At 42.0% G+C, this 26,082-nt stretch overlaps 1 protein-coding gene across 1 annotated transcript in view; it reads left to right on the top strand.

Annotated features, from left to right (window-relative positions):
• Positions 1-290: 290 nt before the first annotated feature.
• Positions 291-26,082, top strand: part of LOC144518667 (ADAMTS-like protein 2) — a 32,292-nt gene continuing 6,500 nt past the window's right edge. The window contains exons 1-15 of the mRNA XM_078251499.1: positions 291-567; positions 9,319-9,439; positions 14,255-14,397; positions 15,009-15,084; positions 15,376-15,478; positions 16,238-16,383; positions 16,887-17,010; positions 17,264-17,344; positions 17,565-17,740; positions 20,243-20,546; positions 21,550-21,913; positions 23,460-23,563; positions 24,194-24,320; positions 24,439-24,652; positions 25,554-25,709. Of these exons, the coding sequence (XP_078107625.1) occupies positions 9,320-9,439; positions 14,255-14,397; positions 15,009-15,084; positions 15,376-15,478; positions 16,238-16,383; positions 16,887-17,010; positions 17,264-17,344; positions 17,565-17,740; positions 20,243-20,546; positions 21,550-21,913; positions 23,460-23,563; positions 24,194-24,320; positions 24,439-24,652; positions 25,554-25,709 (2,238 nt within the window). The 5' untranslated portion in view covers positions 291-567; position 9,319. The remainder of the gene's footprint in view (positions 568-9,318; positions 9,440-14,254; positions 14,398-15,008; positions 15,085-15,375; positions 15,479-16,237; positions 16,384-16,886; positions 17,011-17,263; positions 17,345-17,564; positions 17,741-20,242; positions 20,547-21,549; positions 21,914-23,459; positions 23,564-24,193; positions 24,321-24,438; positions 24,653-25,553; positions 25,710-26,082) is intronic.

The raw sequence follows: 26,082 nt of genomic DNA, 5'->3' as shown, positions 1-26,082 counted from the left end.
GTACATTTGGATATAACACAAATATGTAAAGTTTTTATTTGTGTAGATTTTTTTATATCCATGTGAGCTTCAGTAGACTTCGGTCAGAGAGAATGAAAGCAAAGCAGCCAGCTCCTGGTTTTTTTTCTTCTAACTCCTCTGATCCTCCCACCTTCTCCGTCTGCTGCTCCTGCTGACTGCATGGGGAGGAGGAGGAGGAGGAAGAGGGATGCAGGGAGAGCACACCTTACCTCCCTTCCCCTCTTTCTTCCTCCCTCTGTCTGTCTCTTCCTCTTCACTCCACAGCGACAGCAGCACTCACCAGCACACCACAACACACCACCGCTTTCCCTGGCACACAAACACACACACACACACACACACACACACACACACACACACACACACACACACACACACACACACACACACACACACACACACACACACACACACACACACACACACACACACACACACACACACACACACAAACACACACATTCACACTCAAACACTCACACATACACACACACTGAGCGGCATCCTCAACACAGACCGAGACGCCCTTGGACTGCTGCAGGCGAGGTGAGTGTGTAAATATTTGAAACCTCCTCTGTGTGTGTGTGTGTGTGTGTGTGTGTGTGTGTGTGTGTGTGTGTGTGTGTGTGTGTGTGTGTGTGTGTGTGTGTGTGTGTGTGTGTGTGTGTGTGTGTGTGTGTGTTTACGAGGTACACCAGAGCCAATGAGTGTTTTGCACCAGACCAAAACAAATCCACAAAATAGTGCTGACTCTCTTTCAGGAGTGTGTGTGTGTGTGTGTGTGTGTGTGTGTGTGTGTGTGTGTGTGTGTGTGTGTGTGTGTGTGTGTGTGTGTGTGTGTGTGTGTTTCCGTGCAGGCATGCATGTGTATATGTGTGTGTGCCTGGAGAGGCCAGAGTCTGTCTGGAAACTTGTCAGCTGTTGGGAGATGTGTGTGTATGTGTGTGTGTGTGTGTGTGTGTTTGTGTGTGTGTGTATATAAACTGGTGAGGTAGAGGCTAACATTCGTGCCAGTGCTACTTGTCAAACTGTGGATTTTGGTTTTACTGTTGCAGAGAACTACAGGATAAAATCTACCTACTTCTTGCCTCTCAAGTTTCACTTGGAAAACTTACTAAACTTACTGTTAATCGTGTAAGAAAGTGTCAAAAAAAGGACTCCTGGTGCTAACATCAAGCACATTTTGGTTCAATATTAAAGTTAGGTGTCACTTCAGATGATGAGTTTGTGGTAGAGGCTCAGGTATGAAATATCAGGGCTCATTTTCCTCTATCTGAGGATGTCATCTTTTATAACCCACTTAGATAACCTGAGAAGGACTGATTTGGTGACGTCGATGTTAAAGTGGCTTAAATCTGGTTGAAAGTTTGATTGATGTGTAGGTTACATACCATTGTTTCAACAGCATTTAAAGAGCTGCACCTCTGGTGATTATACATTATAATCTTCAGAAAGAGAGGGGCAAATTCAACTTAATGGTTACTTTGAAGGCTGTAGTTTGTATTTCATTATACTGAGAGGTGTTGCTAACATTTAGTCTACTTGCACTGATATGGATAAGATGCACAAATATCCATTTAAACACAGTTGAAACTAGAACAGCACTCAGAGGGCAGAGACCTCCGCCAAGTCTAAATGCCCTATCTTGTAATGTTAAAGGAAGTGAAAAATAATAATCATATCTCAATAATATCTGCCCTGTGATATTGGAGTGAAGTGATTCACTCCAAACTTGAATGGTTTTTGACTTGGCCCAGGCTACACCCTTCCACCAAGTTTCATAAAAAAATGTGGCCAGTAGTTCCATAATCCTGCCGACAGACAAACAAGCAAACCGAAACGAAAAGATTACCTCCTTGGCGGAGCTAATAATGGCTAACGTAGATTTCAGTTTCATGTCAGATCAACTAAAAGTTAACACCTTCAGAACCATTTTATAACTTATAATCATGTGTTTAAGTCTTAAAGATATGATTTGAAGGAACGTTTTTAAGTGTTAGCTTACTAGCATACTTTCCATCATGCACTGTATTTGCTTCTTATACTTGTATCTAAGATTTGTTTCATGGAATTACGCTTAGTATCATCTTTAGTCCCATGTCTCAGTTATAATACTGGCTGCAAACAGAGAATCAAAACTCAAAAGCATCATCCACTTCTCCACTGAACATTTGTATGCTCAGTAAGTTCCAAACAATTGTTGTTTTGCCTAAATATAGCTAAATACACTGGTTGCGTCTTTGCTTTTTCGTCTAGAGGACGGCTATAGCACCATAGAGAAGCAGTATTTTTTCTTTGGATTCTCTGTTGCTAAAGTTTCGGGAGGTGGCGCTCTTCCCCCGTTAAGCCTTGGTTAATTTTACTTCAAACAATAACTTAAGAATTTGTCTTCCGTTCATGAAGTTTTCTTATACTGAATATAGTTTGTGAAAACAGCAGTCATTGTAAATAGATAAGTGCACTGTTTTTTTGGAATGGCAGCATTGTGTGCTAAACTGCACAGACTTGTTCCAAGAAGTCTGGTGGTCAGCAAACCACTAATGGGCTCTCTTGCCTTCGCAAAAACCTGCTCAAGAGTCATTTCATTTTTGTTTTAATGCGAGTGAATGTAATACAGATGAACTGAGCCTGGTTGTTTTCCTGGGAAAGCCATCCCCAAAGAACAAGTCAATAAATAGGTCAGAGTTCAAGTGTGAGCAATCTACCCTGGCCTCTGTTTGCCACAGGGGGCAACTAAACTCTGCTGACCTCTCCTCAACTTCCCAGACTGCCTTGCTTACTCGTCCTCTTAGTCTTTTCTTCTTTCTCCTTCTCACTCTGTCTTTTACCGGTTATCCTCCTTCTTTGCTCTGTTTGGTCTTTTTTTGTATACAAGAGGCCGAGGAGAGCTGAGATCTATTTTCCACTTTGCAAGTGTACTTGAGAAGAGAGCTTGAGAAGAGAGTTTGGCTCATGGAGCAAAAGGCAGCAGGGATGAGTCCCGTTGGCAAGCAGACATCCACAACCACCCCATACTCCTCCCCAAGTTTGATGTTTGTTTGTCACATTGGACACTGTGGTCTCTTAAACACTTAAAGCCCACCGCAAGACCTTTGAAACATTAAGGTGGGGCTAAGCAGGTAGAGTGCTGAACACTAATCGCAGGGTTGGCGGTGGGACCCCATGGCTCCTCCTGTTCACATGTCACACTGTACACAGTGTCCTTGGGCAAGACACTGAGCCCCAAATTGCTCAAGATGGCCAAAACAGCACCTTGCATGGAAGCTTGCTGCCATTGGTGTTTAACTGAGTGTGTGAATGATCTGCGAATTGTAAAACACTTTGGATAAAAGTAAATGCAGTCCATTGGTTTGTTGTCTAGTATACAGACCAATATTTCTTTGCCTGCTTCTCAGTGGGTGACGTATGCTTATTAGATTGTGGTAACAGTATCTCAGATATATGTACAGGAGCATAATAATGCTTGCTCGTGGCACAGTGTGAACTACAGTGTCTATTGAAACTCTCACAAAGATGAGAGCGTAGCAGTGTGTGCTAGGTACTTAAAGAGATGGAGTGTGGACGGGCGCATTAGACATTTGAGACGACAGGGATCTCTTGCACCCAGTTTATTCAAAATGGTTATATATGGTCTAAGACATATTCACCGTTACTTGAAGATCCTTTGTCCATTCTCACCTTTTTCCATCGCGCGGACACTAATGTCCCCAATCTCATTTTCTGTTTTAACAAGGACGTACATGTTATTGTGAAGCCTCAACTAATGATTTTTCAACCATTGATTATGACTTAAACTGTTGATTATTTTTATAAAATGATAGTTTGATCTATTGGTCAAATAGCTTGTTTTGTCTAACTATCCAAAGATATTCAATTTAAAATCGTATAAAAGCGAGAAAGCAGCAAATCCAGCGGATGTTTAGCATTTTTGATAAATGCATTTTGATAAATGTATTAAAAATGTATTTGTTCATCAAAGTTGTTGATTTAAAAAAATTGAATAATCGATTCATCATTTCAGCACCTTTTTTTTTAACCTGTGAAACATTTTCATGTAAATTGTATGATATTCATATTACAGGTGGCCAGAAGCGCCTGGCTGATATCCAGTATTAGATAATAAACGTCCAGTATTGGTCTGATATATCGGTCTGACTGCTCTGCTCCAGTCCAGCCTCCCAGGGGACAGACTACTGCTCTCTGTCTGTCTGCTGGGGCTGCCAGCGCTACAAAAACAAGACAGTGAGGCGAGGGGCCCCCGGGGGCTGTCAGGGTGGGGACGGCAAAGGGATGAGGGAGGGGGAGACAGGGAGGATGAGGGGACTGTGTTTACTTTTGTCCTGTGTGCCTGCTCTGCCAGACTGGCTGGGAAACGACAGCAAAGGGGAGGAGGAAGGAGGAAGACCCTGTCTGGACGAGCAAGAGGCAACAGGCTGATTCTGAATGGTGTGTGTGTGTGTGTGTGTGTGTGTGTGTGTGTGTGTGTGTGTGTGTGTGTGTGTGTGTGTGTGTGTGTGTGTGTGTTTGAACCAGAGAGACCCACAGAGAGTTTGGGGTGTGCTTCTCTTTGGGTGCATGGGCTTGGTTATGTGTGTTCCTACCTTAGGGGACACATTTCAGACTAATTACCAGTTAAATGGGGATGGCTTGTCCGATTGTTGTTGCAGCAGAACATGACAGCAGTGATACGGATAAATAGAGAAAGTAAAAGAAATAAGGTATATACAACTAAAGTAAAAAATAAAATAGCATAAAGTAAGGACATTCTGGCAAAGTGTGGACTTTGTGGCAAAACAAGGATGGTTGATTAAAGTGAGGACACCGTGGTGAAGTGAGGATGTTTCAACCAAGTGGAGACATTTCTGCAAAATTAGGGTGTTTTGGTAAAGTGAGGACACTATGCCAAAATAGGTATGTTTCAGTGAAGTGAGGACATTGTTGCAAAATGAGGTTGGTTGACCAAAATGAGGACACTGTGGTTAAGTGAGGAGGTTGCGGCAAAGTGATAACATTGTATCATAGTTGGGCGCCTGGGCAGCTCACCTGGTAGGGCGCGCACCCATATACAGAGGCTCAGTCCTCGATACAGTGCTGCATGTCATTCCCCCTCTCTCTCCCCTTTCATGTGTAAGCTGTCTTATCCAATGAAGGCCTAAAATGCCACAAAAAAACGGAACAAATAAACATTGTATCATAGTGAGGGCATTACTTCAAACTAGGGACACTTAAGTAATGTGAGGATATTTTGGCAAAGTGACAACATTGTGGTATTTCATTTTTCATATTAATGTGTGTATGTATGCACCAGCCACCAAGACAAATTCCTTGTGTTACTTACTTGGCAATAAATCCTTTTCTGATTCTGATAATGAGGTGAGTTGACAAAATTGAGGATATTATAACAAAGAAAGAAGAAATGTCAGCCTGTCCACACCATCAAGGAGCCATTTGAGGAAAACGGCTTAGTTTTACGTTGTAAGTTTAGACTTTATGCATATAGCATATAGGATTATATTGTGTCAATGATTGTCCTCTCTAGTATAGGTGTAAGAATGTGAATGTGTGTGTTAGCAGCAGAGAGGGAAAGCAAGTCTCTGTCAGTAAGAGAAAGTGTGTGACTGTGAGTTGTTTAAGTGTGTACATTCATGCTAGGGCATTTGCATACCTGTACGTGCACATGGCTCAAGCTTAAGCATAAGCGTGCACGGTGGCCAACGTGTGTATGTGTGTGTACTCAGTCACGCCACTGGCTGAGTGTATACACATGTGCAGCTGTGTCTGACTGAGTGTCCTTCTCCTCTGTGCGTGTGTGTGTGCGTGTGTGCGTGTGTGTGTGTGTGTGTGTGTGTGTGTGTGTGTGTGTGTGTGTGTGTGTGTGTGTGTGTGTGTGTGTGTGTGTGTGTGTGTGTGTTGGGCAGCTGGCAGGGCTCCAGCTGTGTCTGGTTGGATAATGAAGTCCAGGTGCTGCTGCGCCTGCTTTAAGACACCTGTCACCAATATTTAGTGCCAGAGAAAGCCAGACTGCAAACAGGGCGGGACGAGCTGTTTGCTTATTTTAACAAGGCTCCCTAACTGGACTTGTGGACACGGGATGTACTATGAACCATTTCCTAGAAGCTCTGTCTGTCTGTCTGTCTGTCTGTGTGTGTGTGTGTGTGTGTGTGTGTGTGTGTGTGTGTGTGTGTGTGTGTGTGTGTGTGTGTGTGTGTGTGTGTGTGTGTGTGTTTGTGTGTGTGTGTGTGTGTTAGTAAGTACTGTGTATGTGTGTGTGTGCAGCAGTGAGCCTTCAGAAATTATTCCGACTTTTGCTGATTCAGACATTCAAAAGGTTGAATATTTAAATAGATTTGTGCTTTTTATTTCCAACAAAATTGCAAGAGCAAAGACCTAATTTCATGATTTTTATTTCAGGCAAAATGAAAGAATATCCATTCGACAGTTAAAGTGCAGCGTGCGTTTGTCAGTGCAGTGTGTATACAGTATGAATACACTTACAGTATGTAGGCATATGTTTGTATATTCTGTGAGTGTGCATGTATGCATTTGTGTGCATGTAACTGTGTTTAAAGCCCACATTCCTGATGCAGAGAGACTGAGAATCATCAAAATGTGTGTTCACCTACAGTATATATTAAGTTTAAATCCCTTAAGTATTAGGATCCTATTTAGGCTCTTTGCAAAACCAGTGTAAATGCTCAAAAACAGCAGTGTTAAAAGTACTTTATGAGGATGTTTTTAGGATGTTTTTCATTATAATTCACTAGTTTTGTACTAAAAAAAAATAACTTTTGTTGTATCAAACCCTTTTCACCTGTAGAAAGGCCTTCTCAAAATTACCCCTGAAGCATAACTAACTTCTCCACTATCCATTTGTATGTTCCAAACACTACTATACATGTTTGCCAAAATATGATAAAATACACCAATTCTGTTTGTCGCTTAGCAGAGTAAGCTGTTTACATTTGGAGCTGCAGGTTTCCCCACAAATGCCAAATGCAACCATAGGTACTCCCAATGTACTTTTGCTGTGTGAAATGGCACATTGTCTCTTTTTCCTGATGGTAAATGGTATATTTATAAATGTAACATAGTTATGTATTTGGTTCAGACTGATCATACAAATCAAGTAAAGAAAACTGGATTATGCTGCAGGAAATTCTGCAGTCTGCGGCGGGTGTTCTATACTCTAAACCTAGGTTTTTGGTTCAGTATTTAACAAAGTTTAACAAATCAAAGGCTTCATTGAGTCATTAAACTTGTATATACAACTGCAGAGCTGCTCAAGTACCCTCCTTTTCCTGTGTGTCTGTGCCTGTTTATGTCAGCCTTTACATACAGACATCTACATTTCCTTATAGTCTGAAGAGCTAAACAAAGGCCTACCTGTGTAAAGTCCTAGGAAACTTACCTTCGTCCTTCCAGCACAGTGGGGCTTGTTTAACTTTTATACGCGCCCCTCTGCTGTCCAACTCCCCGTCTCCAACACCTGTGGCCTCTCAACAGCCTGTCTGTGTCACCCTCCACCTGCCAGCACTAGCCTGCCACAGACTGCCAGCACATTGAAATACCTGCAGCCGGCACGCCGGCTTTGGCGCGAGCGGCCATTGTCTCAGAAAATGCCCTTCACTTGCCTTGCCGCTGTTTCGCTGGCGTTTCTCTGACGTGCTTGAAAGCCTGACAGTGCATACTGGGTTGCATCTGAAGCAGAGTTCACAGATTTTGAGTTAAGGGGCCGTGTTCATTTCATGGAATTCTGTGAGATCAGGTTGGTAATCCAGGACATCTTTCAGCTGCCAGCTTTGTATGCACTTACGGTACAAGATAGAACTGTAATGCAATTAAGGCAATAATATGTGTCAGGCAGAAGCTTTATAAGCACTTTACTCTGTTTATGTAAGTGCATTTAGGACGCTGTTAGAGGAAGAATCCCTGAAGGGAGATACATTATTTTGAGGCTTCTGGAACAATCAAACAAACAAAGTAGAAAGGCACTCGGAGGACGTAGACATCTGCCGAAGCCAATAGTCCAGTCTTCTATGATATACAAATGTCGTCATCCCAGCAAGTTTCATGAAAATCGGGCCAGTAGTTTTTTCATCATCCTGCTGACTAACCTTGTCAAACCACTTTACTCTCACAAATAAGTGTAATTTTCCAAAATGTTGAACTATTTCTTAAAGTGGCATTCAAAATTGCACGTTGTTTGTGAGTTGTCATGTCAAATGTGAAGTCTAAGGGTCTTTTTCATAATTCAATATGTCAGTACACATTTTCATCAGGGCACCAACATGTAAAATCTGTGAGGTACAGAAACTTCTGCAGGTACAGCTTTCTGCACCTCATTAAGTGTTAGGTGTGTCCACTTTCTGCTGTTTTGTCTCTTGTATCAACACTGATGTGATTTACTGTCAAACACTCTCCTGTCTGTGCAAAGGTAAAAGACAGCAGCACTTGAGGTATCCTCTCCTAAACAAGCACAGATGTTCTTGGTGGCTGGGGATTTCACTGGAGAGTCAGAAAGGAAATATTACGACCACAAATGTGTTCTCGTGGCGTAAAAAAAAAAAAAATCCAACTCGAGGCCCTTTTGTGGCTTTGGAAGCTGAGAAGCCTCAATTTGGAGAGGGAAAGGAGATGAAAAAAAACGCCCACAAGTCTAGGCAATATGCTTTCATACACAATTCACATAAGTGCCTGGACATGGGTTTTTAAGGCCCTGAGAACTCATTAGTGGTCATACTATTTCCCTTTATACCCTTCAGCCTTTGTTAAAGACTCATTGCTGGATGCTTCCATCTAGAAACAGTCAGGTTTCCCTCCATAATCACGTCGTCGGCTGCTCTGTGTTTGGTCAAAACTATCTTGTGTATGATGATTAGTGTTGAGTGATTGAGAGGTTTCGGATTTCTGGCAGTTGATTGTCTTTCATCAGAACCAGGACACAAGGCAGATTTAGGCAGAACATTACAGTGGAACATTTTTCTGTGTTTATAGTTTTAAAATGTTTAATAAGCATCAAGGGTCCTAGTATTTTACTACTGTGATCATTAGAAATCTGGGTTATAGTAGATTTTCCCAAAACGGTAGAGGTGTTTTGCTTATCTATTGTGTCAGAAATTAAATGACTATTTTCTACACAAAAGGTCAGTGGCTGGAGGAGCTGGTCAGAGTTTCTTGCACCAAGCTACTGCAGCAATGACCTGGGAACTTTTAGTACCTGAACGGTCTCTTCACCAGATGTTTCTTTTTGGTTGATATACTAAACCTGTTTATTTTTCTGTCTCACTGATTAAACAGGATGAGGGTGTGGTCGTGGGAACAGTGCGGGGTGACGGGCGTTGTCTTGCTGGGCTTCCTGACGCTGGCAGTGTCTGTGGGGAATCTGTCCACCAGGGCCCTGCAGGAGCACAACACACAGGTAAACCCACTGATGACTTGCAGGGCTGATAACATCCTTGTGTTGGGGGCTAAAAGACTTAAATTATTGGCTGTCAAAAGCCCCTTTCCCACTGGACAACAGACCCACTCACAGCTGGCTTTTGGCTGTAGCGGGATAGGTTACAATCTACATTCATTTCCGGGTCAAATTACTCCGCAGTAGTCATGGGTATTTATCGGTTCTAGGTCTGATCGACCGTGATGGAAACATGATACCCGGTTGGTCATGCTAATTTTCACCCGTTTTACGACGTGATGCTGTCATCTCAGCCACAAATTCCATTCCAAATTAGTCTGCACTCAGTTTGTAAGAGACTATGAAAAAGGAAACCACCGTAACATTAACACTGGTCTCCATGCTGCTTAGTGGTTACTAACCCTGTTTTCCTGCACGTTTGTCATGTCGATTCCGACACCAGAAAAAAAAGGGCATATATATACACACTCACCTATTTACATACCATCGCCTATTTTTAGCAGGGTTTCCAGCTTTTAAAAAACCTGCACATACGCAAGTGCTAACTTTGGTGGACAAAAAAAAGGTATAAACATGGCATCTCGTCATGTTTGATTGGATTGTGATGACTCCCGGTAGACTGAGCTGCAGAAGTATTGAGATTTTGGGAAATTGTTAGTTTGCTGTCTTTGCAGCTCAATTAGCATTGTTTTGGTTATTTGCAGGAAGCCGAAAGTCATTGATTTTCAAGTAGACACAGTAGACAGTTATTTCACCAAGAGTATGTTGTCTGCATGACGTCCTGCAAAATGTTTCACTTTTACACTTTAAATCAGAAGAGACAAGTGAATGAAGTAAAGATGCATCTTTATTATAACAGATGTGACGATTGAGTCTTGGCAGAAAATCTTTGGCGCTTAGACTCTACGGGGAGATTTGTAACCTGTGCAGCAGTGAGAAATTTTCCCCCCCATGGAGTCCAGACACTGGTGGTGGTGGCTGATGATTCTGATCAGCAGTGAGTGAAGCTGCTAGACTGGGTAATGATGGGGAGGTAGAGGGGCGCTTTGCCATTGTAACGATCTGCACTGAAATGACAGCTGACGGCAACAGAGAACAGATTTAAACAGCATAACAGCCATGAATGTACTGCACGCATAACAGCATAAATGTACTAAAGGCAGAGAGAATCAATCTTAAACAGAGGCAGCAGCAGGATGATAGGCTAACGGTGTAGGATGTTTTGCAGTGATGGATAGATGAGATAAGTTGATGTGACCAGCCGATATCATGATTGACAGCCCCTGACAGGATTGCATGGAAATAGGCATGAGTAAGATGAGTGAATGGCAAGGTGCATGAGAAATAAAACTACAGGCCTAAGCATGCAAAGAATAGTCTGACTATTGAGGGTTCAGTTTTAGAGGTTGATTGCCATCGTCATGGGGCATCGGTCAGAATGCATGATTAAGCCACAGAAGTTCAGTCCATTCAATGAAGATTTATTCAACAGAAAAGTGGTGAGGCAAATGATAATGGATAACATAACAGAACAGACACATGGGTTGGAGAATCTGGGAAGAAACATAGAAATTAGAACTTAAAGTCAATATGCTAACATGTTCATCATAAAGTAACTAGATAAGTAAAGCTATCATTCAAATATTAAACAGGTTATCAAGAAATAAGGTGCAAAATGAAACTCATCTTACCAGCTACCACCCCATGTGAAGGTGTAGTAAAGACTGACTGAGAGGGAGTGCAGTCTTTAAATAAGGAGTGACCAGGTGAACTCCATCAGGTAATTAGGGTGGAAACAAAAGCCAATCAGTTGTGAAGACAGGGAGGAAAGGAAGTGAGATACAGGAAGTGAGGTAGGTGTGGAAAGCCAGTGTCAAAATAAGATAAAAAGTAGGAATCTTTAGTACACTGACTGTTCTTGTGTGATAGCTTCATGTATTTCTTACAGGTACAGTACTGTTACTACATGGAAATGTGCTGTGAACTCCTTTATTTAGATGGAAATTGTGAGGCTGCTTCCATATTTACTTTCACCATAAACATCCAAGTACAGCTGCATTGTCAGGACGACCTTTTGTTTATCAGAAGGATAACTACGCTTTAACAGTGATTACACAGACGTCATTAACAGACATGTTAATACCATCATGTTGAATGATTTTAAGCACAGACAGAGACAATTTCAGGACGAAAATGGGCAACTGTTGTAATGTGACAAATAGATCAAAATTATAATAAAGAAAGATCAAATAAAACAGTTTTTTTTAAGTCCAGCTAAAATAGACTGTAAAAAGAAACATGCAAAGTGTAAATACTAACTTTAAAAAGTAATCTGAGCACTATGATGAGCTGCTGTCAAACTGATCTTCGACCAATCAGTGACTTCTCTCTTTCTACCCTCACAATTTCCTGTCTCACTCTCTCTGTACCCATCTATCGCTCCCTGTCTATCTCTCACTTATGCTCTCTGTCTGGTATTTCCAATGTCGCTCGCCCTCTCTCCCAGCTGCTCTGTCTCACACCTTTACAAGGAGCTCAGTGCACATTCCAACAGTCACTCTAATGAATCTGTCTGAATGAAGGGATGCAGCCATCGGCCTGAATTAATGCTACTCCTGCACGTCAGGAATGTGTGAAATGCTGCGCATCTTCACACGTTAGAGTCCCAGAACAAAACACTGTGACAATCATCTACTGTGAATCTATTTGGTTCTGACACACTCTGTTCTGAACGTCAGATCGTCTGTACCGCAGTTTTACACAGTGGAATCAGAGTAGAACTTACAGTACTGCGACTGCTGTTACTGTCACTAACACTACCACAACTTGTACTACAAGATATTGTAGACTGCTGTTACAAATACTGTCTGATCATACTGCCTTCCAGGCAGCGCTGCCTGGAAGGCACTAGGATTAGACATTGGTTATGGTTAGGGTTAAGGTTAGGGTTAGGTGCCTTGAAGTCAACGGACGCAGCGCTGCCTGGAAGGAGACGTTAGGGGCTTAAAACACCATTGAGCAACTAAAGTTGTGGCCCATATGAACGTTTTCTCAGATAAAAAAGGTAAAAAACAAAAAAATAACCAGCCGCATGTATAAGTTTTATAATTAGATAAAGTGATTTATTGCCAAGTAAGTAACACTTACAAGGAATTTGCCTTGGTGGATGGTGCATACATAAACATATTAAACATTAATATGAAATCAACAATAAATACAGAAACAAATATAAAATACTGTATGTTAACATTAAGAAAACAAGGGGCTGAATGGTTCAGTGCAGGATGTGAGATTCTGGACCAACTATGGCCCAAATGCAACAAATCAATTGTAATTGGCTTTGAGGGAAACAACTTAGGCTATGTTTAGACGGAAACGATCTGAAGAGAAAATGCAAAAGTGGTGTTGTGTTCTCACTTTTTATTCCGCGTTTAGACGAGGGAAAAGAAAGACGCTATCTGTAAAAGTCGGATATCATCAAAGCTGAAAGGCATCCGGACCAAGTATAGGCAGGCTGTGGATACCCAACGGCAGAGTGGCCATGGGCGAGTAATCACTCTATATTTCGATTTATGTAACGAAATATGGGGTGCCACCGTGAGCAGATCGGAGCAGACTTTTGCGTTTTTACCCTTTAGACGGGAACGCGACGGTGGAGCGTTTTTAAGATTTCCACTCTGGAGGGTAGTTTCACTTTTTTTGCGTTTTTAAGCCCCAAAAACGTCGTCGCCGTCTAAACGAAAGCCACATCTGATAAAATATTTTGACAACAAAACTTGAAGTTTATTTCCCCCTCAAAAATAGGTAATTGAGCACTGTAGTGGTTATGACCATATCAGTGACTATGTAACTACATGGAAACAGTCCAAATGATGCCTGTGGCTTGCACAGTAATATCGTTACTGAAGGCTAGCTGTAGTCTCGCGCTGAAGTCCCGTGGGAATTCAGTTGTTGCAGGGACTGGTAAACAGTAGTGTGCAGATCGGAGCATAGTGTGTGAAGAGTGAAGAGAGGAGGTGTTCACAAGGGAAGAAGCTTGGAGTAAGAATAACGTGTGTTGATCTACTGTGGAAAAGAAATGGTTCACGTTTGTGCCTTTCCAAATTGTGGCAACAGAATGAGAAAATACAAGTACTTAAACTTGGTGAAGCGACCGATGGAAAAAGAAGTAGGTGACAGTACAAACTTTGACTTTAAACGGTTTCTTCACAATGTCTGAGTTGAAAACGCATCTTGTTGTCACGTAACGGCCCTGTTCATGTCGCACAGAAATTTTAATTGCATTTTATATCTGTTAAGAGGCACAAAGGCACTCTTTAGAACATGCCCCCACAACTGGCATTTTATCTAACTGGGAGCTCTGGCCATTAGCTGCAGCAACTCCAGTTTGCTAGCACCGATTTTGGTCGTTTTTTTTTCCTATCGACAGTATTGGAGACATCTAGCGATCCAGATTCAGGTAAAAATCGGCAGGATTTCTCCTTTAAGTCCCTGGTGGTGTGTTGGCCAAATGAACTTGGTAAGCAGTGGGCCATCACTCAAACTAAATTACTTGTTATTTAACTATCCCCTTCTCACAAAACTGCAATTGAAAGTGCACAGCTATAGAAAAAGAAATGAATAGAACAGTAAACATCATCTGACTTAAATTCACAAGTGAAAATGTTTTGGTTTGTCTGAAAGTGTTTGCAGATTCAGATATACCCACAAATAGCTGCTCCTCCATACTGTAGCTCTTAATAATGATTACTAATAATGCTACTACTACAACAAGTTACCACTGTTTGTGTATCTTAATGTATTTGTGTGTGTTTTCAGGAGGACGGCGTGGCGTCCAACAGTCTGGAGGAGGAGCTGGAGGTGACCACATACTGGTGGGGGGAATGGGCCAAGTGGACAGCCTGCACCCGTGCCTGTGGAGGGGGAGTGATGTCACAGGAGAGACACTGCCTCAAACAGCGGTCAGTCAGTCTGCACATACAATAGAAAGAATATAAGGTGGTGATGTTTTGGTACTTGACAGCCACGTGTTTTAAAGTGTATTAAAGTCTAAAAAAAGTCTAAAATTTCAAAATCAAAATTTTAGGCTTTAAAAAGTCTTAAATTTGCTATATAGTATTGTGTTTTTTTAATTCTGTGGTGTTGTAGTTCTTTCTGTCGCTAGTCCAGATATAATTCGCTGTTTTACGAATACAAATGAGACCAACATGCAACTTATATTGCAGCCAATCTTGACACCAGTCCTATAATGCTAATGAATAAATCAGGACATTGTTTCAGACAATGTTTCAGGACTCTGACATCTGACTTTTTTTTTATGTCGGTATATACGTAGGTATTAAATTTCATTCATGATGGTCTTAAAAAGGTCTTAAAAGTCTTACATTTGACTTGGTGAAACCTGTAGAAACCCTGCATCTGTGTTGGCAGTCATATTGTGGATTATATTCATTTTAGCTCATGTGACAGATCATAACACATACTGTATCAACCCGATATTTTATTTATTATGGTTTATGTCCAATCTTTTTATATGGTGTTACTTCTCCAAATGTTTGTTTTCTGTCCAAAGAAAGAAAGTTGCTGCAGGGAAAGACAACATGACCTGCACAGGAACTGCTAAGAAATATCATCTCTGCAACACTAAAGTGAGTCAGTTAATTTCTCATCATCTTTATTTCACATCTTTATTAAAACAAGCACGGCCCTTCTGAATGGCTGACAGTAAAGGGCTGTGGTTGTGGCGGGTGGCCTCCAGGCGTGACTGTGTGGAGCTTATTTGAAAGTGAAGCTGGGCGGGGCTCAGAGCGATCAGAAAACCATCCCTGCACAAATAAACGCTTAAAAAGAATTTATTTGTATTACATACTGTAAAACTGAGTCTTAACAAGTGTGAAGCAGACCTCTTTTAAATGGTTTGTGCTGTCTTTGCCCTGCAGGAATGTCCTGCCACTGGGAGGAGCTTCAGAGAGGAGCAGTGCTGGTCCTTCAACTCACAGCTTTACAATGGCAGGAACTACCAGTGGAAACCTCTGTATCCTGGTATTAACACCCATAAAACGCCTTGACAACCTCTCTTTACCCCATTTAACAGTGCAGACTGAGATCTTTGCCGTCTGAGCTGCTTAGCATCATCCTGCCATGCATCCAAAACAGTAACATCCTTTATATGACTATTAACTGTCTGTTAATACAGTGTGTTGTTTTAAAACCTGTCTCTTATTAATATCTGAAAGTGTTTTTTTTTATTGATTCACATTGTTGGCTTTTATTGGTAAGTTAGTAGTTATTAAAACAAAAGGTTGAATGAGGGACAAGATATCTCACAACTTTATCTTTCCTCTTTGTGGTTCCTGCACTGAGAGAGAAAATGGCAAAAGGGCAACAGGAAGACATTTGTGGGGAATGTGAGAATCGGTGAGACTGGAGTTTGACACACTTCTCAAGCTCCACTAATCAAAACAGAGAATTCTCATCAACTGTTTTAACCCCTTTTTCAGCTCATAGTTTTGGTATCACAGTATCCTTTGTTTACAACAGCAGCAGCAGCAGCAGCAGGAGTGTGTTTTCAGCGAACAAGCTCTGATAAACCCATTGTACACTACTACTGTACCTGCCCAGCACCAAACAGCAAACAGACACAGTTAGCGACTAGCTGGTGAAAAAAGTGGAACATCTTGCAGCTAAAGAGACAAATATATTTCTAACAGCAGTGACTAAGAATATGTAGGTAAAAGTACAGATTGTGTTATAGTTTTATTGGTCATAAGACAGTGACCGTTGACGTGTTTTCCTCTCCAGACGACTACGTTCACATCTCCAGTAACCCCTGCGACCTCCACTGCACCACGACCGATGGCCAGAGGCAGCTGATGGTGACGGCACGAGATGGCACTTCCTGCAAGTACAGCAGTTACCGCGGCGTCTGTGTGGACGGTAAGTGTGAGGTGAGTCCAGCTTCTTCTTTACTTTGTACCTCAAACAGTTTCACTCTACTTTGAGTTTTCAGCACCACTGAAAGCACCACATCAAGTCTGTATGACCAACAATAACCCACAGGGAGGAAGCTGCTGCAGCAGCATTTCAACTGTCGGACAAATCGGAGGTGTAGAGTTTCAAAATATTCATATAAACTGTCTTGAATTCAAAAAGTTATCCAGAAAGACTACAGGCAAGTTGAGCTGAGATTTCAAAATTGAATGCATTAAATAGTCTAAATGCACACTGCTCTTTTTTTATGACTTTTCATAAATATTCTACCCTTAACGAATAGTTTATGTCACACTTAATCTTTTTGGATCACCTTCCAAAAGAATCAAATCTCATGATAGAAAGTATTTGCTCGCTTCATACATCATAACCAAATTATCACTGATAACTTATTCACGATTTATTGGAGATTATGTTTTATTTTATACTCTCTACTTCCACTTCCCGCTCTGCTGCTCAGCCAATTGGATGTGACGGAGTACTGTTTTCCTCGAACACCTTGGATAAGTGTGGAGTCTGTCAGGGGGACGGCAGCAGCTGCAGCAGAGTCACCGGAAACTTCCGCCGCGGGGCCACGACTCTGGGTGAGCTTCTGGGTTCATTTGTCCCAGGCTGTCCACCCACAAATATTTGTCTATTTTATTATGTAGGACTTGATTCATCTCTAATATACGCACAAACATTTATTGAGAAATTAAAAGTATTAAAGTCATCAGGATTGGTCAGAACAGGTTTTTTTGGATAAATAAACAACCTTAAAATAATAATAGAAAGGCAAAATATAAAAAAGAATGAGGTGACCCTGACCACTTTTATATTTGCTTTCCTGTCATCAAGGTTACTCTTTTATCACTCAAATCCCTGAAGGATCATGGGACATCCAGATCATTGAGAGGAAGAAGTCGGCCGATGTTCTAGGTGGGTACTCCCTCATTTTCTGCTTCTCACACACACACACACGTAACTATTTATGTGTGTTCCTTGATTCCACACACACTCACAAAAGACAAGTGTGCGACAATTAACAGTCTTTCCACATGCTTAATGGAAATGTTTGGTTTTAATTTGATGGAGAAAATGCAGGACTTTCTACAGTGTTTGTACCTCTCAGAGTTTTCTATTTATCTTCTTCCCCCAGCTGTGACCGACCAGGCGGGCAACTTCTTCTTTAATGGCGCCTACAAGGTGGACACTCCCCAGAACTTTCATGCAGCAGGTGCCGTCTTCAAGTACCGCCGGCCCATGGATGTTTATGAGACCGGGATCGAGTACATTGTCGCCAAAGGCCCCATCGACCAGGCCATCAATATTCTGGTACACCTAACCTTCCTCCATCTGCCTCTCTCACTTGAACTCTTTCTCCACACTCACCTGTTGCTTCTTTATCATGAAGCTCTCCTCCAAATGCTCTTTTAGAAGATTGTAGTTAAACAGGCTAAGGAAATGATTACAGACTCCTCCCATGTCTTGTATTCAGAATATGAACTTCTCCCATCAGTCAGATGCTATAGAGTTCCAGTTAAATACAGAAGATGCCTTAATAGGTATAAAACGATTTCATCCCTCTATCAGTGAATCTCCTAAACTAATGCCATAAGCAGGGTGTGAGATGAGGGGCATATTTTAATGCACTTTACGTCTGTTACTGCACAATTATAAATTTCCCTAGGGACACATAGAGTAATCTTGAGCTAACTGTTCGATAGAGGGCGTGCGTGTTACGTCATCATACATGTAGCGACCACAGCAACTCATCACAACGTCACCAGTTTGATTCTGGCTAGGGACCTTCGTTGTATATCCAACCCCTTTCTCTCTCTCCTCTATGTTTCCTGTGGCTATCTAATAAAAGAAGAATGCCAAAAAAGGTATTTAAAAACTGTAAAAAAAAAAAAAAGAAAAGTTTAACTTGGCAGGAATATACATTTTGTGCATCAATATGCTGCTGTGGGCTTGCCCTGTATCTTCACCCTGACAAACTGTAGTGGTTTTATGTATAGAGGACACTTTAGTCTCCAAATGTGTCACATGTACGGTGGATTGATGACTATAAATGCCTGTACCAGTGTAGGTGTTTATACTTATTTAATGTTTTTTTTTTTAATTTTCAGCTTGTGTGCTTAAAATGGAACTCTCTTGTGGACTACTACTGTGTATGTCAAAAAGTAGTAGAAAATGTGTATGTGTATTGATTTGTCTGTGCTTTTGTTTCTCCTGTCAAGACACTTTTTAACTATTTATTTTTATTACTAAAGCGTATAGTGTCTCCAGAGGGAGCTGAGTGAAGTCTGATAAATGTCCTCAAGGGAAGTTAAAAAAGTAAAAAAAAATCTAGGTACGGCGTTAGAAAGGCTAAAGGCTGCTACAAGCATAGCACACCCCGATCTCTGACTAAACTGTTGGCCCTCAATTGCATTGCATTGTGGGTAATGTAGGCACCAGGTTTTGACAAGGAAGAATAATGCATGCAAAACATTAATATCTCTGGTTTTGCTGCATTGGTAGAAGTACTCTTTTAAGGCCAGTTGATGATGCAGAAAGTCCTTTTGTTGCTAGACTAACTCATACACACCAAGAGCTTGACCAGTAACCTGCACCTGCCTGCCCTGGGACTGCTAACCCCCAAAGTAAAATGTGCATGCACATGTATGACCTGCACAAAGTACCTCCTCATTTTACTGTAATATTCAACTAAGGTTCTCCTAAAGCTTTTAAATTAAAGAAACAAACTGATGTTTGTTGTTTTGGCCTCTGCATTTTTTGTTAGCTAATTGTAAAATAAGAAGCCCAAGAATGTAAGCTTTAGGCTACTGTTCTGAACTCTTGAACTTAATAAAGGTCACTCTGATTAAGACTGCTGACTCAGGAGGTAGCGGCGAAGACCGCCAACCCTTGAGCAAACAAATTGAGCACAGAGGCTATTAAGAATACAACAAGATGCTCATGTGTGATTAAAGCAGTCAGTGATGGTGTAGCAGCTCAGTCTCTAGAAAATGAGAAATGCCAAAAATGTGTGTATCGTCTCCTTTTTCAGAGTAAATGTAGAGATGTATATGCAATGCAGACGTAATGGCAAGTCTGTGTCTCAGGTTGATTGTGTTCTGACAGCAGCCATACATCTCAAACAGATTCCAAGTCACAGGCTGGGTTTGACAGATCTCTCTACAGGATGCTGGATCACAGAGATCTACCTGGACGCTCATTGTAGCTCTGCTGGTTATTCTCTGCTAAAGAATTTTTATCTTCAGACCTATAAGCCAGGATGCACACCATGTAAAAACCTTTCCTTAAAGAGCTGCATATTCTCCCTCTGCATTATAATCTTAAATCTAGTGATTTGTAAAACTGTGGCAGACTCACATACAGTAGAGCTGATAGTGTATCAATGGCAAGTCAAGCCAAGAAAAGCCAAAAAAAAGCATGCATGTAATGCAGTCCAATACAACAACCCTGCAATAAATCCTGCCAAGTTCTACAGTTGCACTGACTTCACATTGTCCTGGGGAAACATAATCTTAATAATATATGCTCACATCTCTCCAAATCAAGGTCATTCATAAATATAAAGTACATTGTTTTAAATAACCTTTTATTTTAAGAACATTTTAAAGGCAGTTCTGAAACCAGATGACAATTTAGGAGTTGGTTTTAAATACAATAGACAGAAATAACAGACCTAGTGTGCAAAGGTCTTAGTGTAAAATCAGTTTGAGGCACTTTGGTCCTAGTTTTGTTATTGACTCTCCTTGTTACTGGTCTGAAATCTGTATAAATTAACCCAACCTTGATTTGACTCGCTTCCCTCTCGTCACTTAGGTGTGGAACCAGAACGGTCGCACACCGTACATCACATACGAGTACACCGTCCTCCGAGACTCCCTGCCACCCGTCCCACCTCCTCCCGTCTACACCGGGTCAGACACCTCAGCCGGAGAGATTTCTGTGGAGGTAGGTGGGCCGATGGCCCCGAACAGCAGTATTTACGACCAGGCGGCCCCTGAGAGCCAGTTGGAGCTGGGAGATGCCGACGGGCAGAAAGGCCAAGAGACCAACGAGGTGTACGAGGAGACAGCGGCCATCGACTGCGACCAGGACGGAGCAGCTGCCCCAAAATTTACAGGTAAGGACTAATGTAACACCTTAGATCTGTGTGTGTTGTATGAGTATACAAAAATCCAGGCACCACCCAATCACCATGGAAAACGACCAAATCGCCAGTGATGGAGGAAGAAGTCCGATCCTTTACTTACTGTAAGTAAAAGTACTAAATCCACATGAGACTCACATTCCACCACTGCAAATAACATTTATTAGGTTAGAGGCTTAAATGATTGATGCCTACCATGTTAAAATCTAAGCATGAAAGGCCAAAATATCTGGGATAGGATAATATTGTCCATGCTGATGTATTGGTTGGGCTCTAGTTTGAGGCGTTTGTTTGGCAGATGACACAAAATAGGTCAGATTTTACAGCCGATCCTCTATCTTGCTCTCTTTTTCTGTGTGTGTGTGTGTGTGTGTGTGTGTGTGTGTGTGTGTGTGTGTGTATGAGAGAGAGGTAGTCCTTTGGAGCTCTGCATTATTTATGGTACAGACACATAAAGAGGATCAGCAGCAGATGAAAAATTCAGAGTTTCTTGGTGTGTTTTTTTTCCTTTTAAAAAAGGCTTCATCACAAACATGAGCGGTAATGGCCTTCCTGTGGGCTCTCAGCTCACTGTCGAGGCCATTACACCACCGCTTTGGGCGCCGGTGAGACGAGATGGAGGGGTGGTTGAAAGGCTCGCCATACACCTTCTACACAGGCTGACGTCATATTACAGACCAGATAAAGTCACCAGAGCACTGACTTTCTCCTCTCGCCTTTCTTTTTTTTCATTCACTCACCGTTTTTTTAAATGTTCTGCAAATATTGTAATTTTAAATTCCCATCTCTTTGATGCACAGGTGTGACACCTTAGAAGAAACAATATGAAAACAGCTGCAAAGTCTTCCAATCTGAGCTGAATAAATTACGGTCTCAAGTGCAACATGACCAAAAGCTCCGTCTCAGATTAACTGAATGAGATATCAATTTGCTCTCCAAGCAAAGCTGAATTTTCCTTTCCACTTTGATCCATCAGAAGGAAACAGCAGCCATGCAGGTAGCACTGCCAACCCTGCCTCTGCTGGTGGGCTCCTGGATACAGGACCAGACTCCCCAAACCTCATTTGGAGGGTCCTGCTGGATGGCCGAATTGGCCCCGATGAGCTGCTCATCAACATCTCAACCAATCAGCTGCTGACAGAGGGAGACAGTTTGTTCCCGTCAGAGGTGGGACCAGCGGAGGCGGACCTGAGCAGCCTGGAGCAAGACGGGCTGATGGGTATCAACGAGACGCTGGAGTTTACTCTGGGTCGCAAACGCAACGACAGCGGAGACAGTTCCTTCCAGAACAAAACAGTGCAGAGCGCTGGGAGGACCTCCAGCCGCTCCAACAGAACCAGGTAATCCAACGGAACACAGGTAAAAAAAGAGCATCAAGTACATCGAATCTCAAATGAGTTTTAAGGTGATCCACAGCAGAGGTCCACTCACAGAAAGCCATTCCCTTTCGGGCTGGATTGTCCTGACTGAATGTGTTCAGGTTTGGGTCTGCTGCGGGCTGAGGGAAAAATATGCTGCAGGCTGAACGAGAAGCAATCTGGAGGCCGGGAACACTGGTTTTCCTCTGAAGATATCCTCAGAGAGATGTAGCCAGAGGGAGTGGCAGAGAGACAGACAGCAACACAGAAAAGCAAGAATGTGGCAAGACAGTGGGGCAAGCTACTGTAGGGTACAAAGAAGGAAGTAGGCAGACAGGCGGTAAGCCAGACAGAAAGCAGAACAAGTAGTAAGGAAGGCAAGCAAGGATAAGTGAGACAGTAAGACAGACAGCTGCAAGCTAAGCAAGTGGGAAACCAGGTAGACAGGTAGACAGACAGATACTTTAGGCAGGTAGATAGGACAGGTGGACTATAAATCACTTGGACAGAAAGAGTTCAGGTATACATACAGACTGTAGGGTAGTTAGGCTAGACATGCAGGGAGATGGACAGACAGACAGACAGTAAAGCAGTTTGACAGGTACTGTAGAGATATTGTACAGACAGTAAGACAGACAGGTAGACCTGGCAGGTTTTCCATTCATCATATTTATAATTCATGTTGGCTTCTCTCCTCTGTGTCCAAACACGGCTTTACCAGTTCTGCAGCCAGCAGCTATAAAACATGGGGCTGACACGCCCTCTCCTCTGAGAGACAGAGAGGAGAGGAAATGAGCAGAGCAGAGGAGCACAGAGGGGAGTACAGCCACACTTAGAATCAAATAATTCAAGTTATTTGCAAGAAAAGTGAAAAATGTGATGCAAAGAGGGAAAGTGTGCTGTCCGACTGTAGTCACCTCTAGGGAGAAAATAATGTGCAAGAATCAGTCTGGCGTACATGGAGGGATGCCGGCGAGGAATAACTCAAAGTGATTTTCAAATAAACGTCTGGCAGAGGCGGAGGGAGCAACCGGTGTTATGACAAGAATGTGCACATGACTTTTATGTGATGTGATGAAAAAACAAAGTGCGTCTGCTGGGATGCAGGCTGTGAATCAGCTGTCACACTGTGGTCAGTCTCAGTGTGTGAGTGTTTCAGGCTCTGGTATCCTTAAATGTCCTTAAAAGAATATCTTACTGAAAATGTAGCTTTTCAAAATCTGTCTTTTTAAATCTTGCTCCTTTGTGGGAGACAGTGGCCGTAATCAGTTCGGATTTACTGCAGCCACAGTTTATTTTACTGGTAAAAAAAAAAAGAAACTTCTATATAAACTGTTCCAACTTCTCCACTCAACATTTGCATGCACAGTGTGTTCCACTCTTAAATACTTGACATGAGGATAAATGCTGCCACAGCTACTGCTTAAGTTTTTACTTTCCTTATATGTTTGTTTACATGTTTGCGTGTGTGTGTGTGTGTGTGTGTGTGTGTGTGTGTGTGTGTGTGTGTGTGTGTGTGGGGTGACAGGGGGAATCAAAGGATCTACCAGAAGAACCTGAAGCTGAGTGCAGCTGACATGTACCGCTGGAAACTTTCATCTCAGGAGCCATGCAGCATGACTTGCTCTATAGGTACATGCAAACACACGCACACACACACACACACACACACACACACACACACTCTTAAAATATTATTAAGATCTACAATATCAACAGACTGCAGACCAGCTTGCAGTAACACTTGTTACACTGGTTTGGTGAAGTGCACACTTGGTGCATCGTTCTGTGCATTTACACCGAAGGACACTTGATTGAGTAATCATGTTTGAGGCCAGAAGTCCCCTCAGGCCTTCTTCACAGCAGACAGATGTGAATAACAATAACATTGACTGCATTCAATGTAATTTCAATAAATATATGTATTTAAATCTCACATTTTTAAACAAAGTACAGTTATGTGCTTTATGATAAAACAGCCTTTATACATATATATGCTAGCCATCAAAAGTAACCTCAAAATGTTACTTTTTGCTGCTGCCGGTTGAATATTTAGTTTTTAGCCGTTTTGCTTGTGTGCTCACTGGGACCCTTTTGTGGATGGCTCTTCTTAACTTCTTTGATGGTAAACCCCTTCTTTCTTTCTTTCTTTCTTTCTTTCTTTCTTTCTTTCTTGCGTTTTGGTCTCTTGTGTTTAAAATGTGCTATATAAATAGGTTTGCCTTGCTTCATTCAGCTTATTGTTTCTTGCTCCCAATCCAGGAGTGTCAAAGTCCTTCGTCACATGTATTCGTTACGACGGCATCGAGGTGCACGATATGTACTGTGACGCTCTGACCAGACCGGAGCCGGTCCACGACTTCTGTATTGGGAGAGAATGTCAGCCCAGGTACAATTAAAACATTTCAATGAGCCAGAAATGATTCAAACATTAAACAGGATATATATATATATATATTGCTACCTGTACAGACCCATGATGAGATGGGACTAATGTGGTGTTCCAGATGGGAGGCGAGCAGCTGGAGCGAATGCTCGAGGACCTGCGGGGAGGGTTTCCAGTTTCGCCAAGTTCGCTGCTGGAAGATGCTCTCGCCGGGCCTGGACAGCTCGGTCTACAGCGATGTCTGCACCATGGCCGACCTGGAGAGACCCGTGGAGAGACGACCCTGCAAGAGCCCCGCCTGCGGCCCACAGTGGGAGGTGGCAGAGTGGACCGAGGTACGAGACGTCTGTTATGATTTACCCTTGGAGCAAGTAAACAAAGAGAGAAGTGTGTTTTACGGCTTTACAGTAGCCTACTCATGACTTTGCCTGTTCACAGCTGATAATGCTTTGCGACTCTGTACTTTTTGTTTTGGCTTTTGGGTTTGTTCTTCATTTTAATTGGATTATTGTTTGATTTAATTTTTGAAAACTGATGGATTCTCCAGAGACACTTACCAGACAACAACATAAAACCCTAGATGTGATTTGAGCCAAAGGGGTTTAAAAAAAACTGAAAAGTGAAGAGTGAAATGAAATTAGAAATGTTCAACTTTTCTCTGGTGTTGAAACAGCCATACGTCCAAATACAATCAGCTGTTCTCAGTGCTTTTTTAAAGCAGTCCTTGAATATTTGTTACCACATTCTTGGTACATTCTAAACATCAGGAGTCACTTGTGTTGTAGCTAAATATAAGTCGTAAACATGTATTATGTTTTTTGCCCTTAATTTATCAACTACAAACCAGGTGGCACATTAGCACAGAATCAACAGCTATAAGGCTTGAATTGAGCAGCAGAGTTAGTTAGTTTTCTAGCCTTCTGCAGGCAACAATACATATTAATATTAAATATATTACGGGGTAAATCAATATCACTTCTGAGTCTCAAGATGTTGTTTCTGGTCTTTTCCAGCAGATGTCAGACTCTTTAAAAGCAAAGTGATTAAACGTGGCTCCAAATAAGGGTAAATTGGAGCAGTTCCAAATGTAAAAGTAAAGTAATAGTAGCAGTACTCAGTCTTCAAAGTCTGGCAGTTTTCCAAAAAAAGCTGGCTTTCCAACAGTGATCTGCCAATGCTTCACCTTTAGACATGACAGTATTTATCTTATCAAAAATATGTCTCTGTGTGATCCAGTGTCCTGCTAAATGTGGCAGCAAAGCCCAGGTGACCCGCGATGTCCGCTGCTCTGATGAGACCCGACCCTGTGACCAGATGACCAAACCACCAAACATCAAAAACTGCACCGGTCCGCCCTGCGAACGCCAGTGGACTGTGTCAGAGTGGGGGCCTGTGAGTGTTTTTACTCCCCATGTACACGACATACAGAGAAAGTAACATATACAGTATAACAACACATGTTACGTGTTTTGGAATTCATCACCTGTAGCTGCTCTTGTTGCTGCTCTCATTATAGACATTATAGACAACTGACACAGTTACTTTGTATCCAAACAAAACAAAGTGGCAGACAGTGAAGTGATGTCAGGCATTTCATTTTAAGCTAATTTGTATAACCTGAGTCCTGTGTCTGAGTTCACTTTGACCTTCTTGCCTTATATTTAAAAATGTTTTTCCACTCTTTTAAATGTTTGTTGGGGTTATTCCACCTCACCTGTTCCAGCTATTTGTACTTCAGTGCCACAGTGTGAATTTAGGGTTTGTA

The sequence above is a fragment of the Sander vitreus genome, chromosome 5 (assembly GCF_031162955.1).
Source record: "Sander vitreus isolate 19-12246 chromosome 5, sanVit1, whole genome shotgun sequence".
NCBI lineage: Eukaryota > Metazoa > Chordata > Actinopteri > Perciformes > Percidae > Sander > Sander vitreus.
The sequence above is the reverse complement of the archived record's forward strand: the minus strand, read 5'-3'. Positions and strand labels throughout refer to the sequence as shown.